The sequence below is a fragment of the Platichthys flesus genome, chromosome 1 (genome assembly GCF_949316205.1).
Source record: "Platichthys flesus chromosome 1, fPlaFle2.1, whole genome shotgun sequence".
Classification (NCBI taxonomy): Eukaryota; Metazoa; Chordata; class Actinopteri; order Pleuronectiformes; family Pleuronectidae; genus Platichthys; species Platichthys flesus.
Genome location: NC_084945.1, coordinates 7,932,078 through 7,952,639, shown reverse-complemented (window position 1 = coordinate 7,952,639; position 20,562 = coordinate 7,932,078). Strand labels below are relative to the sequence as shown.

Sequence of the window (20,562 nt, the reverse complement as noted above, 5' to 3'; positions counted from 1 at the left end):
CGCAGCCAACTGGTGTGTCCCATCACCAGTGGCAGTACACACTTTTAACAGGTATTATACAGGATTAACAAACTGTCGGCTGTTAGTTTATAGATACCTCGTAAATCACACGCAAACAATGAAGCCATTGTTAGCGGCGTGATGGAGTGTTGGTTTACGGGCACATTCATATTAATGCTTCATAAACATTATAAATGACCATAAAGGCAAATTATTCTCTCTTCCCCGATCGGCTGTTATGTCACCACGTCCAAAAGCATCACCCGAACTTCCTCTGATGCATCAGATTTAAAACACATTTTAAACAAAGATAAGAAGAATAGGTGGGGTTTGGGTGGGGGTCTGATAAAACATGCACGATCTCCCGAGTTGGTCGGATGGACACAGAAGCCCTTATTCAGCTTGTGCTGTGCAGTTAAAAAACATTTTATAAGCTCGCTCTCCATGTTCTTTGGTCATTGATTTTTCTCTCTGCCCCTTTCCATTACCTGTTGAGATGGGGGGTTTTGCTCTTCTTCACTCACTCACACACACACACACACACACATACACACACACACACAACACACACACAACACACACACACACGCACACCCACACCCACACGCACAATCCTCTCTATCTGTCTCTCTAGCCACTGGCACCCTGGTGTATTTCTCCATCTCCTCCGCCTCTTGTTGCAGGGATGACAGGCCATGAGGAATGACAGTGGCTCTGTTTGTCATACAGTAGCAGCGAGAAGCAAGGATTTTTTAATTGCATTGGAGAATCTTCATTAAAGAGAGCACATGGGGGCGGGAATACGGGGAGAGGGCTGCATGGGGTGGCGTGGTGGGGCACTCTGAGCCTCGTCATTAGGAGAAGGCACTAGCAGCGTGGAAGGGTGGGCCCTCTTTGCATGCACACTGAGAATGCCTGCCGTACCTCGGTCATTTGTAACATAATAAGTGCCAGCACAATGACTGCAATGCGAGAAAGCACACCACAGGGAAGAGAAGGGGGAAGGGAGACAGCATGTCTGTCTAAAAGAAGGACTTTTTTTTTTTGTCTTGATTAGAAAGTATAATGAGCCACTAAAGAAACAGGAAAAAAAAAGGATCTCTCCTGAGACTGATGGAAAACAAATTAATCTGGTGATTTGGATTTAATTATTATTTTTCTATTAGTTCACGATGCAAAGACAGGGACAGCCGTCAGAGGCGAGGAGCTGTGCTTGCATTTATTGATTTTTGCCCAGACACATTCAGGGAATACAGATTCATCTGCTCTCCTCCCCACACAATCCACTATGTGGGATTCCATTAACACTAGAAGCTTCCAGCAACTCTGAGATGTTTAATTTGAACACCATAAATGGAGCTTAAAATAGTGTTCGCACAGAAGAAAAGTGGCCTAAGGAAGTCTTTTCATGCAATTGAATTAGGTCTCACTTATTGTTGTGACCCATATAATAAGTATTAAATAAACACCCAATAAATTTAATTAAGACAATGTTCTTCTGCATAGGATGAGTCGAGCGCAATTGTTCCTCCCTTGCCCGCGACATCTTACAACTTGTGAGTTTAATTTAATCTTTTGTTTTGGATTAATATAAGAACCCTGCAAAAAGAGAACTGCAATTATTCCCATCCATGTAGTGTCTCCTCTTTGTGGCATCCTTTCAATACATCAGTAGTCTTGAACACAATGCCTTGTGAGATGTAATGATTTGCAAAGTCAATGATTTGAACTGCCTGTGTGATTAAAGCACGGGGGACCAATTTGCGGTTGCTATATGTAGAATATCGGTGTGCCTCAAGGAACATTCATATTCTCTCGCTGACATAAAATTCAGCAATTATGTCAGATGAGCACTGTTATTGATCGCTATCGCACTATCTCTTAGTGAGAAAAAGGGGGTCGGGCTTCACCCAATTATAAATATTCTGGAAGCCGAACCACACCTATGGCGTATGGGAATCAGTGTGACAGTGAAATATGCATTAATCCTTGACCTTTAACCCCGGGGACATCTACCGGAAGCAGGTTAATGGATGTTAGAATTGGTTTAGTGGCACAAATGTTTTAAGCGACCCCATCGTCAGCCTTCACAGCTTTCAGAAAGAAAAGAGCCTTTGAGTAAACACACACAAAATGAACTATAGATAAAAAAGCGATTTGACAAATCAACTAAATAATGTTTTCCATGCAAGGCTGACGAACAAGCCCCTGCGCAGGCGAAGCGAGGGCACTCAGAGAGTGTTTATTGTGGTGAATGTAACTGAGCAGAACCCTCTGTTGCATGATGTAATACACAGAAGGGAGAAATCATCATAATAGCAGAGTAGTAGAGTGAGTCATTCGTTGATGAGGTACATTCACACTGTCATTCAGTGAGGAGAGGCAGTCTGTGTGCACATGTTGTCAGTGTGTGACTGATGGCGAAAGAGAGGCAGGGAGAGAGAGAGAGGGAGAGAGAGGGAGCGAGGGAGAGAATTAGTATGTTCCTTTTCTGGGAATGAGGAGTCATTTGTGCCAGGAAAGTGGAGAAACAAGTCCCAGCCCCGCAGTGATGCATCTCTCCACGAAGAATGAGATCACAAACAAATGTCACCCCAACCTGAGCAGAGCCAAACGACCTTGAATCAAACAGAAACACATCTTTATCCACATCAGTGTGTACACAGACACACGCACGCACCACACAAAATGTCAGCAGATTTTCCATTTGCTGAATCTGCGCATAAGTGCAGGGGTTTAGCTTCGATAATCAACCTAGTATTTTCCCTTCCAGCCGACATGAATATCACCCTGAAGGAGCCCTACTGTTAAACACTGTTAACTACAGCTAACTGAGCACTTGGTTGTTATAATTTCATCAAGTCAAAATTGAAGTGGCATGTAATTTACCCCTCAACTCATGGGCCCGACAAAAAGAAAGAAAAAGATCCACAAAGAAATGCAAACAGGACAAACTGATAAGAGTTAAGTGACAGTTTGTCTTATTGTGCATTATGTGACAGACTGAGGGGATTTTTATTCAAGGCAAATGACTTTCACACTCGAAGGAATTTCAAGCTTCAGTGCTTTACTTTATCAAGGTTTACATACGAAGAGCTTTGATTTCTGTCCACTGCAGCCGGCGAACGCACATCTGTGACACAAGAGAATACTCTGGGAGATAAGCGAATCCACCCCCCACCCCCCCCTCTATTATCATAAGTTCAGTTTTGCTGTGTTCGTCTCACTTCTCTGACCCACATGGAAAGCTTGAGTTTAGTTATCACCGTTGTGCAGTTGTGACACCGCGTCGTCTTGTTTTGCTTTTTTAATTTTCTTACAACCCCGGTTTACATGGTCTGTTATACATAAACACACAAACATTACTTGAATAATGCACGGCCATTACTTGGAGGGGGAAAAAAGAGACATTATTGGGATTCCACAGAGACAGAACCGCTTCTATTAAGTCACCGCTGGTGATTTGTAATGCAAAGGTAAGCTACGAGATTCCACTCAAATGCTAATCCACAGGAGGCTCTCGGCTCATATCGACAGACATCATCACTGGAAACGTCAGTCATCTGAGATTTGACAGTGTTCAGCCTTCTGCAGACAGAATCCTTTTTTTTATTTATTTTACAACTTTGGCAGAGAGTTCCCAGAAAATGTGGATCAAGCGTAGAAAGGGAATACGGTTACACACACTGCAACATACTGACAGTGGAACTCGTAACTAATCGCCAATTAGCCATTCTTTGTGCTACATGATCAGCATTTAGTATGAACGCCACTTTCATTTAGGACATACTGCACTCGTGAATGGGAAAAGGGAATTTGGGATTCACTGAAGCAGCATTTGCCCAAATAACATAAAAGCACCTATTTAATATGAGAAAATAACATTTAAGCCATAGTCCCTGATATAAATAAATAGAAATGAGGTGCAGTAGGCAGTGTAACTTCCCAAAATGAAATCCCTAATTGCAAGACAGGCTTTCTGAAAGAAGTGTTTTCAGTTTGAAATCCACATACATTAGGATTCTTCTGAGATTCATCTCACATTTCAACTTCACTTACAGCATAGAAAAGAAACACAACAAAAAGAACTATTGTCAATGTGTATCGAAAACATAATAAAGGATAATTGAATCAAATTGCCTGGTGAAGAGGATCAGTTTAGTTCAAGGACAGTGGGACAATAACGACAGGAACGTGTTTCATTCCCTTTAAATACCTCTGTTCAACCCCATTCTGAACACATGTCAAGATACTGCGCTTCTATTACATGAAAATGGCCGTCGCGTTCAGCATCATAACTTGTCAAATCGGACATGCCTATAATCATAAGACCAAACCTTACTTGACAAAAAATACCCTGATGTTGATACATCAATAATAATAAAAAACTAGCACATATATTTGTGTGCAAGGTGAATCAGGCTTAGGTTTGTCCTCCATGTTTATTCTCTCAGCTCCTGTATTAAAGATAAAAGGTCCAGAGTGACATGGAGGCTAATGCATTGTATCAAATGTTTCCTATTGTCTAATTATAGACCTTAAAGTCTCATCTAAATGCAAAAATAAATGTCCAGGCATATATCATGTGAGCGAGCTATTTTCAGACGGAGTGCGTCAAGGCCGTCAGAGAAAAGGGACGAGTTTTCCCACTGATGCAGATTTTTTTAAATATATATAAAATCTAAGAATTTTTTGCGAAAACATATAAACTATGATTTAAAGTGCTTGTAACACAGTTTATATTATGTTGAAGTTTAAAGATTTTCGTTTTATCGACAATGCTAAATTAGAAAATATATTTTCAAAATAAGATTTAATCAGAAATAGCTCTAATTCTGACTATTTAATTGATTCTTCGACAACACACCTGCACATTTGCCTTCTCTGTGTTTTTAATATTCGGAACAGACCTCTTTGAGTTCTTCCCACTTTTTAATTAATTTGAAGCTTCAGTGCTCAAATACACTTTGAGATTTTTGGAAGTGTCTCAGCAAAATAATCTCGTTTAAGCTGCATCATGAGCTGACGTTCACCTCAGAGTTATTTAGAGAAAGGCATCCATTTACTGCTATTAACAAGAATGGAGTTGGCTATGTGAGATTTTGAGAATTCATATGTGTTTTTCTAAAATCAGGGTGTTAGGAAATACCAATTATTAATTTGTCTCAGATCTTCCAGGGAACAAAATCTATATAAAAGACAAGTGCAAGAGGAACTACAACAATAAAACCCACCATATAAAAACAGAGGAGAGATATAAACAATCTGATCTGTGTGCTTGGGGTGACAGAAATCTGTGACGCTGAAGTCAGAGCGTGTTAACATCTGTCTGTCAGCCTGTCACACCTGCACGTTCAGAAGTTTCATTATGAATCCTTTCTGCTGAATGAAGCTTTAAAGCGCGAAGGTGTCAAACACGATCCCTTGAAAACTAAATATATATTTGTCGTACGCTGTAATGATCTCATTTACAGTGATACAAGTCTTTAAATGCCTATTTAGCCAATAGAATTACCATTTAAACTAAATACACACTAATTTGTCCCCGGAAGCCAATTGCAATTAATTTTTACACATAGTATTTGTGCATGTGTCGTATCAATGTGACAGTGTGTGTTTGTGTTCATTTAATAATTAACCGTTTATATTAATTTCTTTGATTGGAAAAATAAATGATTCAACAGACATGTTCACACTGAACTGGAGTATTTATCCAGCTGGGCAGGACGAGTGATTAGTTACTGAATAACTATGAGTGAAGCAGTAAAGGTCTGATGTTAGTGAAGGTAAATACACATCTTGGTCACAATGTGGCCTGCAGAACAGAATCTTTTTTCCAGCGGGAAATAAATGCACATATACGTGTCCACATTTGTCTAAGAAAAGAGGGATAAACTGGAAATACTGAATAAATCTTTTGTTCAATGAGCATGAAACAGACTATGACAAAAGAGTCCGGACCACGAGGTTAAGAACACGTCTGCAGACGTTCGCCAGGCTGCTCAGATGATCTATTTGTTGACGAGCATCTGAACGTGGTCTTGGGTCGGTCGGCCTGTGGGGGTGGTCTTAAGACGGTTTTAGGACTAATGAAAACCGGCCCTGTGTTAATTAATACTGGCAGGCCACTGTTCCTCCTGGCAGTGTGCAGGCGGACATTTTGGCCTGCCCTCAGTGACGCCTGGTCAAAAATAGGGCATCTCACCGCACAGTAATGATCACAATGGTGACATCATCTTCGCCTTCAATGAGCTCTCCCCTCAGAGCTCCCCCGAACAAAGAGCAGCAGGCACGCAGGGGAGGAAGGCAGATGTCACTTTGTGTCTGGGGAACATTAAGACCAACAAATGTTCTTTGAATCCTTGGAAATGTGTTTGAGCCTTTAGTGGTTAGGGTGAAACACTGCTAAAAGTCACGGGCTCCCTCTCATCCGGTAATCAGGTGTATGATTCTTCATTTTGTCCGCAGAGCATTTGAATCTCAATTAAAAAATGTACCCTGATAGGATAAGGGCTTTATTTATTATCATTACCGACTAATGTGTTGATTATTTTCTTGATTCATTGATTAGATGTTTGGTCCAGAAAATGTTGATGTGTTTCCCAAACCTCAAGATACCCTCCTCAAATGTCGCTTGTCATTATTAGAGGAGCAAAGAATCTCACGTTTTCAATATTCACATTTGAGAAGCTCAAACTGCTAATTTGTACTTTTTTCATTAAAAAAAACTATAAATCTAGTGCTAGATGACTGATGGATTAATCTTTGCAGCCCTATAGGATTTATGTTCAGAGCAAAGCTACAGCGAGAGAAGTGAACCACAAGTAGTTCACTTTGTAGATGGTGCCCCCCTCAAACATGTAATGTAAAGTGTTAACACATGTGGCCTTGCATTTGATCCATTCACATGTATGTTTGCAGTCCTGTGTTTAAAGCAGGCTCATACACTCTTACAATAACCAGTTCACCATCAAGTGAACAAAGAGTTCCTCAATTACAAAAGTGCAAATAATAACTAATAATATCCGCCTGGTCTCAAGTTAACCTGAGATGATCTTAAAAGGGAGATATTGAACTGAAAGCAAACAAACTCCATTCAACCCAAATCTTTGGCCGCATTTAGCCTCATTTTGTTCTACATCGTTTCTTAACCTTCAAAACACATCTCTTGAGGTTCCTGAACACACAAAACAGGAAATTCCCTCAGGGACAGCAACTTATAATATGGGCTCAGAGCTTACTCAATTCTGCTGTGTTGTGTTTTTATTTCCATGAAAGTTCCGATTGATTCGAACTGGAAATAACTCACAACCTCAACCTAGATGCTGCCTCCTCGAGGTCTCTCAGAAGGCATAGACTATTGCTCTTTGTGCTGGTGAAGACACTGGGCTTGTATTGTAGTTCTCTATAAACCGGCCTTTGTGGTATATTCATGTGTCTCCACAAACACAGAGAGAGAGAGAGACAGAGACAGAGGGAGAGAGAGAGGGAGAGGGAGGAAGGGAGACGAAGGGAGGGAGAGCGAAAGGAAACAGATTCTCAAGATCTGTACAAGCCGTGGGAAAAGAGGGGTCTTGCAGAGGAAAAGCAGAAATGTCTCAGGACATTCCTTTGTGATTACACAGTGCTGGACAAATCCAGACATTCTTGCACAGTTTTCCCCCTCCTGTGTCTTAAGGTTCAAGCTAAAGTTAATATCATGAGTCGCGTGTAAACATCAACACCTCTGTTTTCTCGTAAAACTTTGGATTTCGAGTTTCTCTAGCAATTTGGTTTTGATAAATGGGACAGCTCCCCCACCAAAATGCAATAATGGCCTATTTTTTGTCATACACCATAGGGAACTCTGATGTCGCACCATGCCACCCGGTGCAGCTGCAATAAATGAACAACACTCTCAGAGAGACAGGTAAGTATCCGTCTCATATCCACAGCAGACAAATGAGAAGATTGGAGTGAGAGGGCGGCATTGTGCGCGACTCTCAGGTTACATGCCACTGATCTTGGCTGAGAGAGTTAGCTGCCCTCAGTGGAAAAAAAAAAAAAGTGTTCCTCCCTTGTCACAGCTAGCATGAATGAGAAACAACTCCAAGGAATGCTCCATTATCGTCCTATCAGCAGCACTGGGGGGAGGAGAGCTTGTAGTCTCCCTTCATGTTGCAGTGGAGAATCATGTGTCTGAAGGCAGAAGGAGTCGTGGGGGTATCGGAGGAGGGGGTGGCATTGGCCTACAGACCCACAAGTGGATCGAGGCAGCCTCCTCCCCGACTCACCAGACCTTGCACTTCCTCATTTGTCTCGGTCATGTGTCCTTTTTGTCAGCAATTAATCTGCAGCTCGGGCCCTCCTATATTTATCCCCTTTCGCTCTCTGTTTCTCCTTCACCTCTTGTTGTGCTAGCCTTGGGTAGATTTACACTTGGTTTGATCACCGTTTCGCCGCCGCATACGTGCAACTAATAATGGATCGCTGGCCCTTTTAAGTGCTGCATTTCACCGAGCATGATGAGTATCTTGTTGACCTTCACGTTATTATGCATCTGCTGTATAACAGCGCTCCCCCCCTCTCCGCTCCAAACTGACCTTCCTGGACCCTCACACACTTAACATGAATTCCGCGTGTTGCAGCAGTTTTAAATGATACATTGATTTTACTCCGTAGGAAAAAAAAGAAAGACGCAATAAAGCCTGTATCTGCAACAGTAAAACAAAAAGTGCTCATAGTTATCTCTGATCAATGCTTCCTGAGGTCTGCTGAATTAGACGTAAGAGTATGCAAATCAAATGAGTGCCCCTAATCCTGGATTTACCGTGATGATGGGATCTACAGTGCCTTTCAAAACAATTATTCAAATCAATCTAATTAAACCTGTTGGAATTGGCTTTAATTGCCTCCCCGACTAAACAAACACCAAGTTCTGGCATGCAAATAATGGTGAAGCTCCACTGGCTCTTCAAAAGGCTGTGGGGAGGAAAAGCGTGAACTACAGTGCCTCTCAGTGGCTATTAGCCTCCTCTGTCTTTTATAATGACGTCACCCCTGGACCACACTGTGTGTGTACACTCTGTGTGTGTTTGTGTGTCATTAAAAGAATCAGATTTGGTTGAATACTCCAAAAGCTTTTATCTCTCACCTGTGGCTCTCACCAAACATTCATACTCTTCTATTTACGATGAGTATTACTTTCAGACTGTAACATGTGAGATCACTGATGTAATAACTGACTTTATTATTCTCACTGTCTTAGCTGTTACAGAGCAGGTTTAACCAGAATTGACAGTTACACAGTTAACACAGTATTTTTATACACGTCATCATATCACCTAAGAATGCAGATTGTTTTGTTTAACTTAATGTATGCAGGATTTGAGATATCCATCTCTGAATAACAAATAAATGATATATCATGATATTTAATTGGGTGCTGGTAAAAAATAAACACAAAGAAATGCTCTACATCATTCAGAGAAAATCCACAGACTGTTATAAAACAGGTTTCGATAAAAAAGTTCTTACTTTTAAGGATTAGTCTCCGTAAAGACAGGTCATTGTTTTCTCTGGATGTGGATCACTCTGCTCCAAATCCTAGAAGGAGTTTTCTTTTTCTGTGTTCGTGAATCTTGTTATGTATTTGGCATTTGTTCAGCACTGCCGGGAAGCATATAAGTAGCTGTAAGCTAAGTTTTCACTTATTCATTTTGACTTGTATTTACAATGTCTTCCTTGGGGCGGTCTTTTGAAAATGTCAGGATGCCACGATGCACATAAGACGCATCACATGACCCAGTTTTGTCAGAAGCTAATGACCGGTTTGTATGAGATACATATGAGAAAGATCAACATTTAAGCAAAAATACATTTAATTTGAACCTGCTACAATTCAGACGTTTTAATGGATTTATTCAATTACAATGTCAGTTTCATGGCAGAAAAAACGAGGTAATTCAAAAAACATATTTTCTGTCTTCTTATATGATGATGACAAATCTATTCATCCTCACATAAACTGTATAATTTACTGCCCCGTCTCTGCTCTCATTGTATCTACTAAAATTATATTGTCATATATTACACATGTGGCACATTTTACCATTTTCCCTCACATCCAAACTGCCCATCAAATGAGGTCGGTAACTGGTGTCAGGTTTATCAAGGTAATCAGATATAATCATAATAAAATGAAAAACAATGACAGAAAGATCTCATTGCTGTAGCATACTGAAAACAATATAAGTATATATTTTTCAAGTTGGTTTATATCAGCAATTTGTTATAATAATAACCTGGTGAAACTTGATGATTGACAGCTGAGACTGGCTTCCGATTGGTCGAGCATGTGTGTCAGCTGGACCTCGGCTCCACTGGGTCCATCCCTCAGTAGCTGATGACTCAAAATGCACAAGATGGCAGAATTCGTATTTGGGATCATTTGGCTTCATTTGTGGATCGCTGGAGGAAGTCGGCCATCTTTATTTACATTGTATGAAACAGAAGGATAGCAACAAAACTCCAAAACTTGAAACCAAATGGTCAATAAAAAGAAATACTTAAATAAGGTCTTAAACTCCTTATTATATAATAATCTTAAAATAAACAGCAGTCAGCAATCTGCCTCTAACGATCTCAGTGGAGGTCATCGATCATTTGCAATGATTTAAAAGAACCCCTGTATCAACTGATCCGTCTCTTTTTATACTTACAATAAAAGTTATCACAGATCCACTATAATAATGATCAGGAATTACATCACCTCAGGGTGTTTGCACCCATACAATACCCATTCAATAAAAAACACTATAATACTATAATGATTGCTGTCGTGATTAATAAAAAAGTAATACGAATGAAAAACAATAATTAAAAGGGTCTCAAACAGCCACAGAGACACTGAGAGCACACACACACACACACACAGGCATTTGCTTTACTTTGAGTGGAGTGAGCCTGCAGTCCTCTCATGTTTCTCCATGTTTATTATCCTCGGGAATGTGATATCTCAAGACCACCTTGAGGGAATTTCTTCCTACGTTTGATCAGTTGTGGCTTGGATTCAAAGATTAACTGATTAGATTCCAGAGGACAACTTCTTGAAGTATTCTAACAAGTCGTCACATTATCTTTCTCCAGTCTGCCATTGAGAATTGTTCCTTCCCTGTTGATACCGATGACCATGAATCATTCAGTATTCTACCGTGTGTAATACTCACACAAACCCAGGTCCCTGCTTCTCTCCATCTCTGTTTTTAAATATTGCTATATGAATAAAGTGTATTTATTTATTCATACCAGTTGCATGTTTACCCATTAACCAATGTTCAGGGGTAACATGATCTCAGTGTTAAGTAAAGTAAATGCAGGGTGTGTCAGACACGTTGCTTTAATTCCACCACTCAGTAAAATAAAGCACATTTACATTTAATCAGACTTCATATTGTTTGTCTTTCGCGTCACAGTTGAATCTCTAATCTAACCCGAGGACACCTCGGCCCCTGCAGCTGCGTCTTCTTATGCATACGTGAGGCAGGAGGTCTCTCCACCATTAAAATGTTGATGTTAATAACTCTGTTAAAGGTTCAGTGTGTACGATTTAGGTGAAAGGGATCTATTGGCAGAAATTGAATATTAAATAATCCTAGTGATGTTTTCACTAGTGTGTTTGTGCAAAATTTTACAAATTGTATTTTTCTTTAGCCTAGAATGATCACTTTTATGTTTAAATACTTTAATATAAATATATTTATATCTTGAGCGGGTCCGCTCTACGGAGGCACTCATGTTTCACATTAGTAAAACCTGGACAAACTAAACACCTTTTGAGTTTAAATGAACCTGTGGTTCTCTTTCATGTTGGAAGGGGGGGACGGCTGCAACATGCAAACTCACCACTAGATATCACTGAATTCAACACACTGAACCTTTAAAAATGTCAGACATTTATATATGTTAAAGAATGCTTTGATACATTATAAATGAAGGTTTTGATACAATAATATGTGATCTTTCATACATGATGAATTAGTAATACTTCTATAATACTGTATTTAAGAAGAACTCACCTAAAACAAGTAGGTTCTAAGTGCAATATCTTTTTCTTTCTCTCTCTCTCTCTCTCTCTCTCTCTCTCTCTCTCTCTCTCTCTCTTTCTCTCTCTATATATATATATATATATAGACTCGGTGGTATATATATATATATATATATATATAGACAGCTAAGAGGACCACCGATATATTTATATATATATATACGCTCCAGGAATTGATTTTGAGAAATGTCTCTGTTTATGGTTTACACACACAGTGTTACACACATAGTGTTATATCTACAGTCCATGGTCCTCACCTGCTAAACGTGAGTGTGTTTATCAGCCCTGTGTCTCGCAGCTGATTGGCTGCTGCGCTACACATGGATCTGTGGGCCACAAACAAAACGTGGACGCAGCACGTGCACGAGGATAAAGAAGCACCTGGAAGCGATCCTCTCGTGAAGCCACGCCCACCGGGTCGTGACAACCCCAGCTGATCTTCCGCATCGACCCCTGGTGTCAGCAGCATCAACACAGACGCCATCTCTGCTCCTCCTCCCCCGTCTGTTGCTGCTGCTGCTGCTACAGCGAAGAACGCGACACATCCAAGGTGAGGCTCAGAGCTGACAGCGCTTTAACGGGTCGTGGGCTTGTTACCTGTGTCTTTTCTACACATGTCAACGAAGCGGTAACAAAGGAAAAACGCTGCAGCTTCGCCATTTGGACGCAGGAAGTCCCTATTGTCAGCGAACGGATGCTAAGCTAACAGGTTGGCTAACTAGCGAGCTGGCCAACTAGCTTACGGCTAACCGAGTTGACAGCTCCTGCCCGGCCGTGGGGACAAACGACAGCTGAGCTGGTCCCTCAGCACATGTGACCCGTTAAGGCTGGTGGGTTCAAGGGTTAATGGTTTTATAGAGATAACTTGACTGGTGCTAAAGACGCTAAACGACGCGTTGTTCCCCCACTGTTAGCTAACGTCATCAGTCAATGATGTTTTGCGGCTGTGACATGTCATGAGACGTTTAACGCAGAGCGATATATTCAGGAAAATGTTAACGGGGAGAAAAACGCCAGGTCACTGTCCATGTTTACTATAGAGATTCAATTTAATTAATAATTAAAATGTCACTAACTACGGAGCTAAATACGATAACTCACGTTTTGCCTTGTTTTTATTCTAGTGGATAAAAGACAGATGCAGTAAATGTGAAGTTCGGCCACAACTTTCACATGAATCTACATCTGCTGATGATTGGATTTAATTAAGGTGCTTATCTGCCTTTAATAGGTTATAATAGTTGGTTTAATGATTAGCCCCTGAGCTCGGGTTAGTTAAAAGACGCAGGGGTTTACTTCCTAAACTTAAATTGAACTATCTCGAGCTGAAATAAACTACTGGGTGTTGGTGGACATTAGGCAGAGATTCACGTTTAACTCTGCCTGACTGTGAAAACACTTCAAAAGGTCAGTGTATCTGTTAACTTCACCATAAAGAGGAAATCAGGACCCGAGTAGAGAACACCAGAAGTCCCCATCTGGAGAAGTTAAACCAAGAGGAAGGAAAGACTGTTCAAACACACGAGCTAAGGTTTCACTAATCTGAAACTGTTGCTTAACTTTTGTGTTTTAACAATATCCAGGTTAGATAAATGATTAACACCCATCTGGAGTTGTGTTGTCCCACCCATGACTATAACATGGGTGGGTTTCAAACAGTGATACGATATAAACCTCAATGTTTATCATGTGTTCACTACTTTATGTAGTGCAGAAAATGATCAGCGACTCAATGTTAGAAGTTGAGCTCGCTTGATGATTCCCCGAAGAGCCATGGTGGAAAATGCAAAGTAAAGCTGATGTCAGCGTCGTGGTTATTTACAGGTCAAGTGGTCAGTTGCCAGCGTTTCCAGGTAAACTGAGCTAAATCTACTGCAACCGCTCCGTGCATGTTCTGATCTGTGCACACAGTTGATTTGGTGTTATGGTCATTAGGCTGTCTTTTAGTGGCTGTCGTTGATTGCATTTTCCTTCTTTAAAATGTTGTTAGAAACGGGCAATGCATTGGAAAAACATTAGAGATGCTTTAAGTATTTCAGGCAAAATAATTCAATAGTAGCAAGGTGTATATCGTGTGTATTGACTTCATACGTTTTGGGCAAAAGTACCTTTCATAAACTGGTAACTGAGAATATATCTCAGGTGACATATCTGCAAAGAACTTAACCTCAGCAATCCAGACATTTTGGTCTAAGTGCTGTTTTATGGTTTAAAAATGTGTTTTGTTATCAGGCCTTATTTACTGCTCTTCATCTCAGTCAGTCAGTTGCTGAGCTATCTTTGACCGCAGGTGCTGTAGCTAATGTCCATGGATCCATATCACTACCAGAGAGTTTCACTAACTTTACAACCATATGTCAGAAACTCTTTGCTCTCCCTCCCAGGTCCCCGGCTACATTTGTCTTTCAGCGGATACATCAACTAGAACAAAAAGTAACTTGGATTTTTTTTAAAGTGAGACTGTGCACTGGGTGTAAGATTTAGTTTTTGCAACTTAATAATTAATGATCCAAGTATCTTGTAGCATCTAGCTTCTTCAGGCGCAGAGTGTATTGCAGCCGTTTGCTTCTTGGTCGTGTCATGTTCATGTGACGGAGTTCACAGTCCCAAAGATAGGCACTGCAACTTTGATACCAGGTCCAGGAAGCAGCATGGTCGCCGGTCTTAGTGTTTACAGATGCATGGTCACGTGTGCTCAATCTAGAAATCAGACGTGCGAGCACGACAGGGCATTTAGCTTGTTCCTGGTTAGAATGGGAGTTCCTGTTTTTTAAAGTCTTTGCTGCCGGACTTGCTCGTTCTTGTTACTGGGTGTGGAATAACTGCTGCATTTATAATGTAGTAAGCTTCCTGCTTTGATCATGCAGTTACATCAGGCTGCATTGTGTAATGTTATTTGGGGATTTCTTCTCTCAAGGTTCAAGACAATCTACCATGGACTCCAGGTCGCACCGGCTTCCGTTTTGCCTGTCCAGCTCCAGGTCGTCCTACGGGTCCAGTCCAGCGGTCTCCTCCTCGTCCCTGGGCTCCAGTCGACTGTACGGTCGTGAATCAACGCTGAACAGCGACCGCTTCCCGAGGGCTTCTTCATCTTATAAAACAGATCTGGACCAACAGGTAGGATGATGGCACAACCTACAGGGATATTACACAGGAGTGTCTAAAGGCCACGGACCATACACACCCACTTCTGTATGAATTCACTCAGTATTATTCAAATGGACTACACCCCTCCTGTGGTTTACTGTGTTTGTCAGTATGGATTAACACCAGCTTCATATAAATGAGCCTAAATATGCAAAAGTCATGTAAAGTGAGATTATCAGCAGGACTTTGTGTCAGGAACAGTAACACTTGCACTTTTGTGATATGAACCTATGCCATCCCACTGTATCTGTGTTTCTGTTCGACTTGGAGCTTCATCTGCTTGACTACTGTATTCCACAGAGGACATTGAAGTACTATTTTTTTTGACAGCGTCCCTCGGGACCCTGGTACAGTAGCTAACTGCATGTATCTGTGGTGCAGCAGCAGCACTTTGAAGGTCTTTTTTTAGGGCAGCCTAGATTCCTTGGCACATGTTCTGTGTATTTCAGTCCTGCTGCTCGTAAAGGCCTGTCTCAAAAGATAGTGTTACTGTTGGCCTCAGTTCTGTCTGGCTCTTCCTGCTCATTCCAGAACAGTCCGAGCTAAGTGCAAAGACCAGTCCAACGCCCTCCCCTTCACTGGTTTCATTTATTATTGTGGTTATAAGAAAGATTTGATCATTTAAGCTTCTGTTCAGTTTTATATAATATAATAAAGCACATTGAGTGACATATTATTCGATGAAAAGTGCTGTATAAATATAGGTAATCAATATTGTTATCCTAAAATACTTCAAACCTATGTAAGTGATTGACATGAGTCACATGAACATTTACAAACAAATAGTATTTTCAAGCAGAATATTTTTTTTAATGTTCATCAGTTCTAGATTTACTGGCCTTAAAGTGACCCTGTGATATATTTATAGTTAAGTTTTCATTCAGTGTTTCTCACTAAACCACACCAACTGTTTAATCCCGTTGTTTATATATAAATTCACACAGATATGTCGCTTGGTATGCTTATCATTTATTCTATCAGTTAATCACCATTAGTTATTATCCTACGAGCTGTGTTTCAATGTTTTGAATTATTGTATCACGTGTTTGTTCAGACACAAGCATTTACTACAGCCACGTGTTTCTCCTCCTCTCCTTCTGCAGAATGCTCGTCTCCTGAGCTCCACCAGAGACTACAGCGGCTCCGACAGTCGCGCCTCCAACTGGAAGCTTCCCACGTCTCTGACCTCCTCCAGCCGGGCTTATGATCGCCCGTGGACCGAGTCCTCTCTGAGCAGCAGGAGCAAACTGGTACGGGAGCAGGAGAAACACAGCCGGGTCAAATAGATTTTTTAAACATTGATTTGTTGATATGTACATGATAGAGGGTGAAGGAGTTTTGCTGATCAATGTCATTGAAATCTTAATATTTATTTATTTTTAATATCTGCCCTAATTTTTCTAGGCTGATTCTGGGATCCGCTCAGGCCTGTTGAATGCCAGCGACGATGGCGATTCTAAAAGAGCCAAACTGTCGTACAGCAACCGAGGACTGTACTCCAGAACCTCCAGCCCCTCAGTCACTGGATCCACTTACTCCAGCAGTGGGCTGAGCAGTGGTAGAGGTAAATAATGCATAGAAAAAACTGCTGTTTACTCAAAATCTAAATTAGAGTAAAGTGAGGTTCTGATCATTGTAATCAATATTAATCTCCATTGGAAAATGAACCCAGCAGACCTTAACAGCTTGTGTTGCACTTGTTTCTTTCTCAGGTTTAAGTGAAAAACACAACGACCCGTTAGATTCATCGTGGAGCTCATGTCGTTTGCTCTCGTTGTCTTCGTCTTCCTCCTCGAAGCCGTCGTCGTCCCGGAGGGAGCAGGAGGCAAAGTATGAGCCCAGTCTCTCAGGTTTAGGAGAAAGAAGAATGCGGACCCCTGGAGTCGGCTCCTCAACGTGTACGTAGCGTTTATCACTCGATGTAAACACAGAGTTCACGTCCTGATGAAATCCATCGTCACAGTCTCTTCTCTTCATTCTTTCAGATCAGACAGACCGGGTGACCTCCACGTATGCACAGGGAGCCCGGCCTAAAGAGACTGCCTACTCCTCCTCCTCCTCCTCCTCCTCTTCTTCTGCCAGACAAAGCTCCCTAAACTACCACCTCCCACCCCCCACCTCCCACCGCTCTTCCCCTCCGGTGCGTGACCTGAGCAGCAGAACCACAGGCCGTTTCTCAAGCTCCTCATCCTCCCTCCGCTCATCTCAGGAACAAACAAGAACTCCTGATACCTCCTCAGATATCTCCTCGTCCTACTCCTCTCGAGCCCGATGGTACACCACCCCCACGGTCAGACCGGAGGCCACGCTCCCTCCAAGGCCGGCCCCCGAAGGTGTGGAGCCAGAGAGCCGCTCCTCCACACGACGCCTCTTGTCCCGTCTGTTTTCCCGGCGCTCCAGCCAAGAGTCTTCTAGTGGATCTTCCAGTGCTCGTTCCCTTGATGATGACAGTCCATCAACCGGAGGAGAGTCCGTGGACGGGGACGAGGGAACCAGGACGTCCAGTGTGGACCCTGACGCTGGAGGCTCAGAGACGACCTCTGGCGGTCTCAGGACTCGTAGAGCAGACCTCGCTCCCATCCGGGAAAGCAACAGCAATTATCGTAGCAGCCCAGCAGGGTCCAGAATGCCATTGTGGAGAGAGCCTGGTGTTGGCAGTAGTACTAATACCACCACCAGCAGCAGCGGTGGAGGCAGCAGCTCCTCCTGGCTTTCCTCCTCTTTCCGTGGCCGCTGCCCCCCCCTGCTCTCTCGGCTCAGACGACACGTGAGGGACGACAGTGCCCAGTCGCCTGCAGAAGAAACCTACAGCCGCCCACAGCATCTACTGAGGAGGTGGGACAACGTGGAACATAAAGCGACACATGAGGATGATGACGAGGACGACAACGATGATGATGATGATGATGACGAGGAGAGTGAAGAGGAAGGAGCAGTTGGTTTAGACGCCTTTGGAGCAGGTCATCCCTGCCGACTCGAGGAGGAAACGTTACCTGAGCTCGAGGATGGTCCGGTTGTGTTTCCGTCACGTCGCAGAGTCGCTCTGTACGAAAACATCTCAGCTTCTCTGAGTCAGTTGAGGGGGGTTGACAACCAGCTGGAGGAGCAGAAGGAGAAGCCCACCCCCGGTAGGGATCAGGAGAAGCTGCAGAAGATCAAGGAGAGGTATTTATTACTGACTGTCCTGTTTCAAAGCTGCACTCTCAAAGTTTTATATATGAAACAGGAGCGAAAAGGGCACTCTATCAGATGTAGAAGTTAATTTCTTCTACCTGCTGTAGGCTGCTTCTGGAAGAGTCTGATGAGGATGAGGGCGACCTGTGCCGAATCTGCCAGATGTGCGAGGAATCCTCCTCCAACCCTTTGATTCAGCCGTGCCGCTGCACCGGCAGTCTGCAGTACGTCCACCAGGACTGCATCAAGAGGTGGCTCCGCTCCAAAATTGGCTCAGGTGAGTAACAGACCTGTGACGTGGCTGCAGCTTCCACCAGCACTCTGTCCTCTCAACCAAGTCAATGATGGTTTCTTTGTTTGGCCTCAGGCACGAACCTGGAGGCCATCACAACCTGTGAGCTCTGCAAGCAGAAGCTGCGTCTGAACATAGACAACTTCAACATTCAGGAGTTGTACAGGACTCACGTGCAAGTGAGTAGAAAATGATTTTATGAAAGTGTGGTTTATGATTTGTAATTTTGATGGATTCAAACTATTGGACCAGGTTACTGTTGCACAAACAGATGGATGGAAATTGAGGCATTTTATTTGCAGGTTTCTTCTGTCACACATTCTAATAAGCCTTAAGAAGCGAGTCAGTGTGCTGAGTTGTGTGTTTGTGTTTTGTTGCTCTGCAGTCAGAATATGACGAGTTCATCAGCAGTGGTCTCTATCTGGTGGTGCTGCTGCATTTCTGTGAACAGAGGTTCTCGGATGTCCTGGGAGCTGTTGACGCAGCAGGGGTGAGAGAGCGGCACACACAACCACACAAACACACACAGACACACACAGGCACACACACAGACAGACAGACAGACAGACAGACAACCACATTTTCTAGATTCAGCCACAGTGATGATTCAGCACTATGACAGATGCTGTTTTTCAACCTTGGCTGAAAGAGCAACTTGAGTTGTATTGTGTTGTTGTCAGGTTGCATTACTGTGTACAGAGCCTCCTGCTTCTCTCAGTCTCTGCTCATGTCGGCTCTGAACCCTCTCACACACACTGAACCACAGCTTCTCAGATCAATATTAAACTTGTGTAACCGTTGACTGCTCCTCTTGAAAAGCAAACTCTTCCCTTTCTCATCCAGTTATTCAACCTGGTGAGAGTCCTTCACGAACACATGGACAATCTTGAAAGTATGTGTCCTTCTCTCCTGTGGCTTTTTATTTGTTGAAAGGCAGTTAGCATCTGCTGCCAGGGGGATTTTCAGTCTGTTGCAGTTTACTGTGTATCCCTCACTTGTGAGTTAACATTGCTGTATCGATTACGTGGCTGCAGACTTTGACTCCAGGTGTCTGGGTTGCAGGTCCTCACGGAGAAAGTGACGGGGAGGTGCACGACCACCGGCCGTCTATCGAGTTCTCTGACCTGGACGACGATCTGGAAGAGGATTATTAATTCTGTGAACGTGGTGGAACGAGGATGGAAAGTGGGTCAGATGGTGACAAGTTGCAGAGCTGCCCCCCCCCCCCCCCACAAACACACACGCTTCGACGTCGTCACGCTCCTTTGAAACGCCAAGTGCACAGACGCACGTCTTGCCTTTCGTGGCTTTTGCAAATATGCAAACTCGAATTGAACCGGTGTGTAAAAAAAAAAACATTCTTGTCTGGAAACCACTGTACATGTCTGAGAGAGTGCACTTTATTCAATTATAACAATGAAAATGCAAGTCTTTTTAACTGTTATACCACAAGTGCTTTAATGTTGATATAAGGTTGATGTAGTGTAGAGTTGTGATGGTAAGATTTTCAGAGAAGAACAGAAAAGTGGTTGTGTACTTTTGTTGTCTTGTTTTTCCTCTGGTTATTATTTCCACTGAGACTGTTGACAAAAAAACAAACATCTTCATCTTTGTTTCAGTGTCTGAAATGCTTTATGTACAAATCTAGTTTCACGCTTTTAATTTTGGAAATAAAGATTGAATGGACTGAAGGTTTTTTGTTGAGTCCCGTTTTCCCTTATATAGATTTGCCATTATCTGATGTTGAAAGCACAACAGACTAAAATGTCTTCACTGATAAGTTGGTCAGTTGGTCTACATCTTGATTTGTCGTTCTACTTCCTGCTCTTATTGATTGACATCTCTCTGAAGGTAAATACGTGTG

At 42.4% G+C, this 20,562-nt stretch overlaps 1 protein-coding gene across 3 annotated transcripts; it reads left to right on the top strand.

The window, feature by feature from the left end:
* The first annotated feature begins 12,481 nt into the window (after positions 1-12,481).
* On the top strand, positions 12,482-20,389 carry marchf7 (membrane-associated ring finger (C3HC4) 7). 3 transcript variants are annotated; one of them, XM_062379658.1, is made up of 11 exons: positions 12,482-12,635; positions 15,003-15,202; positions 16,336-16,482; positions 16,637-16,796; positions 16,945-17,130; positions 17,218-18,397; positions 18,514-18,683; positions 18,774-18,877; positions 19,084-19,188; positions 19,542-19,590; positions 19,761-20,389. In XM_062379658.1, exons 2-11 carry the CDS (start codon positions 15,020-15,022, stop codon positions 19,850-19,852), a joined length of 2,376 nt encoding a protein of 791 aa, XP_062235642.1. In that variant the 5' UTR covers positions 12,482-12,635; positions 15,003-15,019; the 3' UTR covers positions 19,853-20,389. The 3 variants fall into 3 exon arrangements, with proteins under 3 accessions (XP_062235642.1, XP_062235481.1, XP_062235561.1); XM_062379497.1 differs by lacking the exon at positions 19,542-19,590; XM_062379577.1 differs by lacking the exons at positions 12,482-12,635; positions 19,542-19,590 and adding an exon at positions 12,649-12,915.
* Positions 20,390-20,562: the final 173 nt, after the last annotated feature.